Genomic DNA, 12,206 nt, shown 5'->3' on the forward strand with positions numbered 1-12,206 from the left:
CATTTCCTCTTGTGTTTCAAACACTCATTTTAAATGTAACAGATATGCCAATGACTCATTATTGCAAATATACCACTGTGAACGACAAGTTGCAGACATCAGGAAATTACAAAGGATGTAAACTCACACATCTTTTTGGAAAACTTTGAACTTTTTATTACCAGCTTTAAATTATAAGGGCCAGAGGCTGGAGAGTCTTCAGCTATTTTGTCATACAAGCAAGGAATGGATAAACCTCGAGACAAGATTTCAAATATATATATTACTTCAAAAGGTGTCTGAAAACATAATTTGGAATTTGCCTAATATGATTTTTCTGCACATTCGTTTTGTAGTAATCATTTTGTCCCTTCAAAGTAGTAGAATTGTATAAATCCATGCATGAAATTAACAGAAGTACAAAATGCATCTTCTGTCTAGTTTCTTTTTTTCTTTTTAATGTAGGTTTCGTTGTACAACTTTACAGCAAAATAAAATACAACAATTTGTACTTTAATAAGGCAAAAGCTACATCTGTTGAGTCGAATTCCCATTCCAAGTATTATTTTCATCATCTGCATCATCTTCTCTCCGCAGTCTGTATATTTTTCCCTCCCTCTTGAAGTCCTCTCCACGTTTCTCAAGGAGCCTCCTCCTTCTCACTTCCCTGAGAATACAAAACAGGAAGTCTGAACAAATGGATAACCCCAAACAAACACCTGCAAAAAAAACCTGTACACTTGAGAACAGTCACAACTACTTCCGATTAACATAAACAAGTCGAAGCCAGACACACTCACCGATTAAAAGTTAAGACAAGTTTTCAATGCACCAAGCTAACCTACCAAAACGAACCCTAGATGTAAAATGCAACTAGACAGCAAATGGAAAAACATTGCGCTGAATAGGGAATTCTTTATCTCAATGGAGAGCAGTGAAAAGTACACCAGAATAAAGAGAATAAATAGTGACAAGTCCTGTCACTGGGTGAAGAGGTTTCACTGTCAATGACAGTATCATACAGAAGAGATTCAAGAATTTGGACACACGTTAGGAATAGGATTTGAGGTGAGATGGGAAGATTTCTCCTTTTCACTCTCCAGTTCTTGCTTACAATAACCAGGTAGATATTGCCTTCTACACACATTTTCATCAGGCAAAAAAAAACCCACCAAAGTACATCCATCCATCCCTTCATGCCCCACTGGTTCATTCCCTTACATTTCAGTGGCAGAAGTCAGGTCTAATTTCACAAAGGTAAATTCTCAAATGTGGCAAATCCAGATTAGGTGGAGTCCCTGGTTGTGTTCCAAAACCATGCATCGTTAGCCGGCACTGGTCATTCCCACATCAATGCCAGCCTCCCTGCAACTTGAATGCAGGAAAATCAGGGCTACAAAGGAGGCCATCTCCCTTTCACTGGATAACCTTGACAACAGGGATACATAGATCCAGATGTTATTATTGATTATACCTCAGCCTCCCAGAACATAATAAGCTCATCGCTAAACTCTTGGGTCCTGGCTATAAAACCCTCATCTGTAACTGTCTTTTAGGCTTTCTCACTGGCAGATCACAGTTGGTTACAACTGGTATCAGCCACCCTGACTCTCAACACATGGTGCTCCCAGGTTATGTGCTCAGTGCTCAGCTCCACTTCTATAGACTAATGATTGTGTGGCTGTCCCCCTCTTCTAGTTTGAAAGTGACATTACTGTTACAGACTCAATGAACAACAATGACAGGGATTACAGGAAAGAGATTACAAACCTTTTGTCATGATGTCAGAACAACCTAGCTCTTTACATCAGCACGAAGATCTATGAAAGAGGAAGTAGTGTGTGTTTGTGAAGACAACACTCTCTTTATCAGTGGAGCTGCTGCAAAGATGGTTGACAGCTTCGTGTTCCTAGGCATCCACATTACCAAAAACCTATCCAGGTCCCTCAGACTGATTAGGTGATCAAGAAATCACATCAGCGTATGCACTCTTTTAGGGACGTAAGAAGATTCAGCTTGTCTATGAGGATTCTGTTCAACTTCTACAGATGCACTATCGAAAGTATCCCGCCAGAGTACATTTCAGGCTGATATGGCAACTGTGCATTTCTGGACTGTTGGAACCTAGAGAGTGGTAAACACTGCCCAGTTCATCACATTCTTTCATCCTGCCATTCTTCATGGTATAGTCAAAGATGCCTGTCACCTTGGCCATTTCTTTTCTCTCATCTGCCGTCTGGGAGAAGATACAGGAGCTTGAAAACCCATCTGACCAGTCTCGAGGACAGCTTTTCCGCACTGCTATATACCAGCCAAGTCATCTCTTTCACATCCCCTTCTCAGTGGTGCCACCATATTCTTGAACCTTTAATTCTGCCTCTTCCAATATTGTTACTTTACAATCAGAATCAGTTTTATTATCACTGAATTATAATTTGTTGTTTTGTGGCCGTAGTGTGCAAAGTTTTAAGTTTGTGAACCAGCACTAAAATGCCATCTAGAATCCTCAACTATTTAGCTCATATGGATTTTTTAAAAAATACAAATTTTTAAAGATATCTGCAAAAAAAGTCTGTTGCTTAGCTATCCTTAATATGCATGCTTCCAACAGTTTTTTCAAGGATGATTTCCCCAATTGAATTTCAAATTTAGTACAGGGTAGCATGTGTGCAATATGAGCAGATACAGGCACAAGATAAGGAAGTTATACATCAATAAACAACTACTGCATCTGAAGTCCTATTTAAAGTTCATGCTAAAGAAGCTACTCCATTTTGTATTTTATTTTTTTCAGTTTTTCTTTAAACAAGAAGATTTGTAATCTCGTGGCTTTAATTCTTTTAAGTTTAAGCAAAGTGTTACCCTCACTTCAAGGCATGTGAAGCTGAAAGCATCAACTTTCATGAAAGATGTATATTTTTCTGAATATTTGAGTTGGGACAAACTTAGAAAACACTTGAATTGTTTTATTCACAAAGATTTGAGTGTCATGGGTGAGGCCGGAATTTATTTTGCATCCCTCATTGCCATTTAGATGATGGTGAGTTGCTCCCTTAAATTCTCATACCACCAGGTTCAAGAACAGCTACTTGAACCAACTGGCAAAACTCTGATCAATATAGTTAAGCAACACTATGACCGCCTTGCACTAAAATAGACTGTTTTTCATGTTCTAATTATGTTCTTTCCTGTAAAAAGTGTTTGTTTTATGTTTTAATGTTTTCTTGTGAATGCTGCTAATATAACATTATGCTGCCGGGCTACAAATTTGTTATACTAAACTGTGATACTACTTTTTTTCATTTCACCTGTGCATACATGCACTTATGCACATGGCAATAACCTTGGATTTGACTTTGTACTATGGGGTAGAGATTTCAGGATTAAACCCAGCAACGGAGGAACAAATGATATTAAATCAGATTGGTATTGGGTAACTCAGGGTTTGTGCAAGTGGTGATGTTCCCATTCACTTACTCATATTTTTCTCTGTGGTAGAGGTTGTATGTGAGGAAGGTGCTAGATGTATTCTTGGCAAGTACTCTGCAGTGTATTTTGAGGATTGTAAACACTGCAAGCAAACAACAAGGGTGGCAGAAAGAGCGAATGCACAGTGTAGGGCACTGGGTGCTTGTCAAGGAAGTTTGACCTAGATATTGTCTGCCATCAAGCAGGCAAGTGTAAAGTAATCCATCACACACTTGACTTGTGTATCATGCATACTGAAAAAGCTTTGGGGAGCAAGGTCAGAAGTAACTCGCTACAGTCTCTGACTTAATCATACAGACCATTTTTACCCAGAAGACCAATGCACCAGAACAGAATGACCTGGGCAGAACCTTAGACAGTGACTTTAAAGCGAAATGGAATTGGTGATTAGGAATAGAGTTTGTGGCAGACCTTCAAAAAAAAAGGCCTTGTACTGCCAGACATTTAATTCAACAAAATATTGTTTATCCAATGTCAAATACCCATTAAGCAGAATGAACAAATCAGGAAGGCAGAGGGATTGAGAAGCAATTAGCTATATCTGGCTCAAGTCAGCATAAATGTGGGAAGTAGTGCAGTGGTTCTGGATGTTGCTGTGGGAAATGACACATGATAGGTGACCAAAAGATAGATCCTTGGGGGAATTCAGTATCAACACTGAGAAGAAAGAAGACACTGTAGTTGATTTTCTCAGCAATACCATAAGACATAGGAGCAAAATTAGGCCATTCAGCCCATCAAGTCTGATCCACCATTCCATCACAGCTGATTTATTATCCCTCTCAACCCTAATCTCCTGCCTTTGATGCCGACTATCAACAACCTTTCAGCCTTTGCTTTAAATATACCCAAATGACTTGGCCTCCATAGCCATTTGTGGCAATAAATTCCATAGGTTTGCTACTCTCCAGCTAAATAAATTCCTCCTTATTTCTGCCCTCTGGTCCTAGACTCCCCCACTACAGGAACCATCCTCTCCATGTCTGCTCTATCAAAGTCTTTTAATAGTCGATAGAAGAATGAGAGGGTTTCTCTTTGAAACCTAAACACTAGTGATTACAGGCTCAGAGCCATCAAATGCTTCTCATACATTAACTATTTCACTCCCGGAATTATTCTCATTAACCTCCTCTGGACCCTCTCCAATGCTAGAACATCTTTTCTTAGATGAGGGGCCAACACTGCTCACAATACTCCAGGTAAGGCCTTATAAAGCCGCAGCATTACATCAATGCTTTTATATTCTGGTCCTCTTGAAATGAAAGTTAACATTGCACGTGCCTTCCTTACCACCAACTCAACATGCAAGTTAACCTCAGGGAATCCTGCACAAGGACTTCCACCATCTCTTTGGACCTCGGATCTTTGAAATTTTCTCCATTTAGAAAAATGTCTACTCTTTTGCTTCTTCTACCAAAGTGCATGACCATACACTTACCTACACTGTATGTTCTCCTCATGACTGCATTGGTTTCCTCTGGTGCTCCTGTTTCCTCCCACAGTCCAAAGACGTACCAGCTGGTAAGTTAATTGGTCATTGTGAACTGTCCTGTGATTAGGCTAGGGTTATATCAGGGGCTGATGGGCAGTGTGACGTGAAGGACCAGAGGGCCCATTTCCCACTGTATGTCAATAAATAAATAAAGACTCCATCTGTCATTTCTTTGTCCATTCTTCCACTCCTTTCAATGACTTCCTCCTTTCTCAACACCATATGCCCCTTTAACTATCTCCATCTCATCTGCAGATCTGGCTACAAAGTCACCAATTCCAGCATCCAAATCATTGTTATATAACATGAAAGGAAGCAGTCCCAACACTGACCCTGCGGAATACCAATAGTCACCAGCAACCAGTGAGAAAAGTCTCCCTTTATTCCCATTCTTTGCCTCCAGCCAGCCAATCTTCTGTCCATGCTCATACCTTTCCTGTAATACCACTGATTCTTATCTTGTTCAGCACCCTCATGTGTGGCACCTTGTCAAAGGCCTTCTGAAAATCCAAGTACACAACACCCACTGATTCTTTGTCTATTCTGCTTGTGATTTCCTCAAAGAATTACAAAAGATTTGTCATGCTGACTTTGGGCTATTTTATCATGTGCCTCCAAGAATCCCGAAACCTCATCCTTAATAAAGAACTCCAATATCTTCCTAACGACTGAAGTCAGCTAACTGGCTTATTTCCCAATCTTCCGTAAAATTACAAATGCCTCTCCATTCTTTAAGCAGGGTGACTTGACACTTTGGAATGGATGCACACAAGGATTGTCCACAATCAAAGGACAATACAAGAGGGGCACAGGAGATGAGTGGCCGAATATTTTACTGTGGCTTTGATACATGCTATTTCAATCATATGTAGGTAAAGTTTAAACATGAGTTTTCTACCTTCAGGACAGAATGAAGAAGAAAAAAAAAAATCAGAAGACTAAAACAGGATACAACTTTGGAAAAGTTTAAGGGATAGGACGAGAAAAAGGAACAAATGTAAGAGCTGATCAGCTGGTCTTATTAAAGAAATCCATGAACTGAAGTTTTGCAGGAGCAGTTGGACAGAGGAAGTTGGGATAAAACTAACTTTTAAAATGTACATGCATCATAAATTTTAAAAAATCCATAGTATTTTCAAAAATACTCTCATTTTAACAAAATAAGTTGGAACATAAAACCAAGATAAATGTTACATTTCTTTCAAGGGAAAGTTCATGCTGTGCTACCTGTCTGTATCTGATACAACAGATGGTGTTGTTCTAGGCATTTCTGGTTGAGCTGGACTGGCAGTTCCTCCAGATGATCTTCGTGTAGAATCACCAGATAGATAATTGTTGAGAAATCTCCAAACAGCAATAACAGGGTAAAATAATGTGCTCAAGAAAGTCCACAATCCTCCTTCTGAGGATGGTACTATTGATGATGTAGACCTTCCTCCCTATGAAAGATAAATACATCAGTTTACATCTCCAGCCATTTCATGGTTTAGGGTGTGATTAAGATTTTACATAGTGTGCTGTCTCTACATTGTATATTTTGTATAATATTGTCTTACATTCATTCCAAAAGAGATCAATACCCACCTTGATACCCTGTAAACAATTTTAGAAACCTAAATTCAGTTCCTACTATGAACATTAATTAAATATTCGTTTTTATTTTGTACGTTTTACTATTGTACTTTCACCATGTCAAAAGATTATTTTTGAATAAAAATGTGAACATGATTTCCTATCCAGTTAGATAGATTTCAGTCCATGTCCCGAACATTGCTTAGCATCCCTTGTCCTTTAACTTTGCCCTTAAAGTACTACATTTAAGTGTAATGCCATGGTTAAGATTTTTACTGATAATGCTGTCGGGTATTTCATTTAGTAGCTTTCTGTAGAAGCAGTGTGCCTTGCTGATGAAGATAAGGGGCTGTGGTGTTCAACTTAGAAATGCTGTGTCAGCCAATCAGGATGGTGGAATTTGGAAAAGTTTCTAGAGAAAGCTGGGCAGACAGAGATTTGAGAAGAAAGTGTGGATCATGGGTGTTTTTTGGCGGGAGCTGCAGAGGGGACAGGAGGGAAGATGGCTGAGGATGCTGTGGGAAGGAGCGTCCCCACTGAACAAGGTGCTTTGCACAGATGAATGGCTCCAAGGAGGAAGGGCCAATGCCCCAGAGACACGCGATTGCAAGGATTGTTTCGTGAGTTGAAGGAGTCCAAGATGGGAAGTTCTACCGATGATTGGTGATGAGAATTCAGCATGCGAGTTAAAAGCAACTCTACTATAAGCTCCAACTTTATGTGTACATTTGGACTAGGTTAACTGTTATGGGCTCTTTTATTTTGTCCCCTCCCTTTTCTTTTTCCTACGGTTTGATAAAGCTGAAATTTGTAAACATTCTCTTTATAAGTTTATGCAGTATATCATCTATTATTTCTTGCCGACCGGCAATTGTGTATGGGCAGTATTTACACAGCATTAGCTCAAATAGAGGTTTCTTTAATCAGATCATCATGACATTCCTGTTTGGCTGAACACCAGATCATATCAACCCTGGACGTATATCGTTTATGAAAGGTGGCCTTGTCACCGCCGAGTCCCGTGGCTGTTAACGAGCCAGCAACAAGCCAAGTTTCCATATGAGCCCGGGGGTGGGTTTCATTGGAAACAGAAACACTACGTGCTTCACACTGCATGGAGAAAGTGAGACGGAGGGTGGGGGGGTAAAGAAAAAGATATTCATGTACATACTGGGATTAGGATGATTGAGGCATTCGGAACCAACTCCAGCTCAGTCAATGTTTTCTTATAATCGTCCTTTGTAAATTGTTTTCTTGGAAACGTTATTGCCAATTCAAAATTTCCGTATTTACCACCAACTTGCTGCAAAAAAAAAAACAAGTATTCAAATCAGCCATGCAGAATTGTGCATAATGTCTCAATCCTGAAGAGCTAGGTAACTACTTCTCTGGGCTAATGATAACAGTAATAAAAGTGTTTCTTTGCCAGATCCACTATACATATACATTTTAAACTAATTAAAGACGTAGAGACATGGCAACAGAACAACTGTATTAGTACATGCTTCAAAAGTAAATGCATACGTAGTGGTTTATCAGGTACACTATTAACAAATTCAGGTTTCAAGATGAGATTGACTTAGCTCTATTTGTCACATGTACATTGAAAAATTTACAGTGAAATGCATTGTTTTGCATCAACAACCACAATCTGAGGATGTTCTGGAGGCAGCCCACAACTGTTGCCATGTTTTTGATGCCAACGTAGCAAGCTCACAATGTACTAACACTAATCCGCACATCATTGGAATGTAGGAGGAAACCCATATGCTGACTGTTATGTTACACTGCTATCCTTTAAAATGCTTTTCTTTAAAATAAATTCTTCAAAAGCAAGACAGCTCATTGATATTTTGATCTGATTATTCTAGGCCAAACTATCATTACTTCTTTGATTAACTTCATGAAAAATAGTACTTCGAAGAACCTACAGAATCAAGTTTTAGATTTTGAGGTCCAAGGGACAAGCCATCAATAAAACTAAATATATAAATAATAAACACGTCTTCAGATGAATCTGGTGAGACTGACAAACTGAAACTAGGATAGCTGCTTTACTCAACATGCTCCAGTACATATGGAAGGGTATACGAGTACAGCTTCAAACAAAGATCGTAATTCAGAAGATCTATTATCCTCTTACCGATTCAGCAAACTCCCTCGCTTCTTCTAAACTGGCATCTGGTGAGAATTGGTTTGTAAAGGAAGATCCATCAGGGAGTCGAAACTGAATTCGGCACACTTTACTACAAGAACGAAGGTAACATTTGAAACAATGTGAGTAACTATAAATACTTTTAATATGATTCCAAATACAGCCACAATGATTCTAAAAATGCAATAATCATGATAGTAGGACATTTAATCTGGCTTTAAATATTTTATAAAAGAGGCCAAATCTTTAAAGTTAAATTAATTCAGCAACCGATTTGATATCCTCAAAGAAAATCAGATACAAAGAATGGAGAACATTCAGAGTTACACGTGAAACAAATTTCATTTGGTAATTAATGAGTATGCATCAAATGCCTTTAAATCATTTCCGTGACATTTTTCAACCCTTACAATTTAGCAATTAATAATTACAATGGATTAGTTTTTACAGCTTAGAGATATCTAAAAAAAAATCTGTTACAACCTCTTAAATGATCAAAGAAAGATCAGAAGCTGCTAAAAATCAAGAACTAATTTCCTTCTCTTTGGGTTCCATATCAGAAAGTGAGAGACTGGGTATTGCTAAGCACACTTGCCAACCATCCAAGCCCCTCCACTATCTATAAAGTTACGCACATTAATAATATGGCAGAGTACTTTCTATTTGTCTGCGATGACTGCTGCACTATCAACACTTTTAACAGTCAACAAAGGTTATAACATAACAGTTCAGCAGCACTTCCCTTTCAAGTTAAACATCCACCGCATCTGTCATGCATTATAGGAATTAGCTAATGTTTCTTTAAAACCAACTCCTAATGTTGCAGTTTCCCTCACTTGAAAGGGTAAGGATAGCAGACATGTGGAATCATGGAGACGCCCTTCAAGTCACTCATGCTCACCTGGAAATACATCCTCTTCACATTTGCTGAGATAAAGCCCTGGAACATTACACAACAGCACTGCATTACCTTTCTCTGGTGGACTTCCACTCCCCCTTCAAACCCACTGGTCTTTTTTTTAAACTGAGACTGGGGTGGGGGGCGGTGCAGGATCCTGTCCTCCAGCTTTAACTTTAAAGTCAAGGGGAGTGTGTGGAAGACAAGAAATGGATGATTCCACCTCTATTGGAGACATGCCTTTTGCACACAAACTGCTGAAGTTCAAGGAGGTAAATCATCATCTTCTCAAAAGCAAGCAAGAATGGGTAATGAAACTCCGACTTGCTATCAACTCCAGTATATAAACAAGTTCAAATATCTAACAAAAATCATTTTAAAACAAATCACACACACATATAAATATTGCTTTTCTGTAGTGAGCCAATAAATTGAATATTTTGGTTTAAAATCTCATTTGTTGCCATTGTACAAGGGTACATGTGTTCTTGTGTTTAACAGTTTCTTGTATATGGTTTTGTCTTAGCATCCCACCATACGTACTCTGTATGCAATTATGTTGAATAAATGGGTATGTAATTATGATGATAACATCTTCTCTACTTTACCATAAAAGTCTAATCTTCCTTCCCTTTCTATTTCCCTGATGACATCTGTAGCTTCCTTCAAACTGATCCTAAGTGTGACAGATTTGTAGTATGATGTACGGCATCTGAAGTCAAATGTAAGAACTGCACAGCACTTGTAATTTGAAGAGAGTGTTTCTCAGGGTGATGAAAAAAATAAGAGAAGGAAGAAGGAAAGAGTGAATAAACAACCATTTAAGAAGAAAGTTTCTTAGAGAAAGCAATCCAAATTATTTCCTGAATGAACAAAATGGAAAATGCCCTCATGAATGGAAAGACAAAATCAAATTTTCAATATTTAAAAACAAGTTGGCTGCAAATCAGATTCAAAAACGTGGTATAATCTCTTAATGAAATTAAGAAGCACCGAGACTGAAGATAATTATTTTTGAAGTGTTTTGTTAAATGATATACCTTCTTTCAATATTAAGAGCTTTCTTCTTGGCTTCTTCTGCAGCCTGCCTTTCCAGCTCAGATGCTCTCTTAGCTGCTTCAGCTTCCTCCTTTGTTTTTGCATAGCGCGCAGCTCTCTCTGCACGATCCTATGAAGGAATAGATCAAAAATTTTAAATTATAAAGGTTAAATTGAACACAATTCTATATCTTATGTCAATGGGAAGCCATCATTTGTGCAAACACCAAGCCATGGCAGGTATCTAGCAGTTTGTTTTTAGTATTGATTGTAGGTTTCACAGGTTGAGCCAGTGTGTAATTGCCCATCCTGCACTATCATTGTGGTGGTGGTAGTGACTGCCTTCTTGAACTGCTGCAAACCTTGAGCCCCAGAGATGAGAAAGCTGATTTGAAGGATTAACATTCTTAAAATAGCTTTAAGTATTCTTCCAATATTTATGATTAAGTTACTGGCAAATCACAAAGTAAGTACATAGACAAACTTGTTGATTTTAAGATACAGGACCAGTCTCAAGTGACTCCATTAATCATCTGTCTCAATGAAAGGAAGTCATGCCCCGTCACATCAAAAGTCAAAGTCGAGTTTAGTATCACACACACAAGTATGTGCACGCAGCAGTGCAAAAAGCTTATATGCAGCAGCATGACAGGCACATAGCATCAGATGCACAGCATCCACAAGAAAAAAATCAATTCTGCAAGAAGGAACACAGGAGTTTATTTCAGTGCAAAGTAATCAAGGTGGTCACAGCATTGCTAAACTCTAAGTGGAATCAGGGTAGGCACAATGGGCTGATTGGCCTAATTCCCTTCCTATGTCTTATAGAATTTAACGCAGACAAATGTTGCACTTTGGGAGGATAAACCAGGGTAGGACATACACAGAGTGCGGTAGAACAGGGAGATCTAAGAATACAGATTCATAATTCCTTGAACATGGTGTCACAGATAAGAGTTCAGCGAGCACAGACCTACAGCCATTAAAAGCTCCTTATACATTAACCCTGTCATTCCCAGGTCCCTTTCCAATGCCAGCATATCCTTCCTTAGATAAGATATGAACTGACCAATGCCTCATAAAGCCTCAGCATTACATCCTTGCTTTTTTTTATTCTAGACCTCTCAAAATGATTGATAACATTCCATTAGCTTTCTATACCATTGACTTAACCTGATAGTTAAACTTTAGGGAATCCTGCACAAGTAGATAGGGTTCATGCCTTATTTAAGGATCATGAGGACAGGACAACTCTAAAGTGAGCGCTAGCTGCGCTCTCCTGTGCCATCAGGAAGGCAAAGTGTGAGTATGCACAGAAAATCCAGACACCTTTGTAACACCAGGGACACACGGCACATGTAGCAAGGTATACAAACTATAACCAATTAAAAATATAGCCTGTGCGTCAACGACAGCAACCCCTCTCTTCCTGATAAGCTGAATGCATTCTATGCACGATTTGACCAATTGAATGATGTGACATCGAGGAAAGCTCCTCAATTCCTGAGGAACAGGCACCTTGCCTGGCTGCAGCTGAGGTGAGTGGGACCCTAGCCAGCCAATGGACCTGGTCGGGTGCTGAG

At 38.9% G+C, this 12,206-nt stretch overlaps 1 protein-coding gene across 1 annotated transcript in view; it reads right to left on the reverse strand.

Moving 5' to 3' along the window:
- Positions 1–131: 131 nt before the first annotated feature.
- ubxn4 (UBX domain protein 4) overlaps positions 132–12,206 on the reverse strand; it is a 45,155-nt gene continuing 33,080 nt past the window's right edge. Inside the window, exons 9-13 of the mRNA XM_063048638.1 lie at positions 10,626–10,753; positions 8,676–8,778; positions 7,704–7,835; positions 6,188–6,399; positions 132–646 (exon numbers count right to left, since the gene is read on the reverse strand). Coding sequence (XP_062904708.1) covers positions 508–646; positions 6,188–6,399; positions 7,704–7,835; positions 8,676–8,778; positions 10,626–10,753 — 714 coding nt within the window. The 3' untranslated portion in view covers positions 132–507. The remainder of the gene's footprint in view (positions 647–6,187; positions 6,400–7,703; positions 7,836–8,675; positions 8,779–10,625; positions 10,754–12,206) is intronic.

Source organism: Mobula hypostoma, chromosome 5 (assembly GCF_963921235.1).
Source record: "Mobula hypostoma chromosome 5, sMobHyp1.1, whole genome shotgun sequence".
In the NCBI taxonomy this organism is placed as follows: Eukaryota; Metazoa; Chordata; class Chondrichthyes; order Myliobatiformes; family Myliobatidae; genus Mobula; species Mobula hypostoma.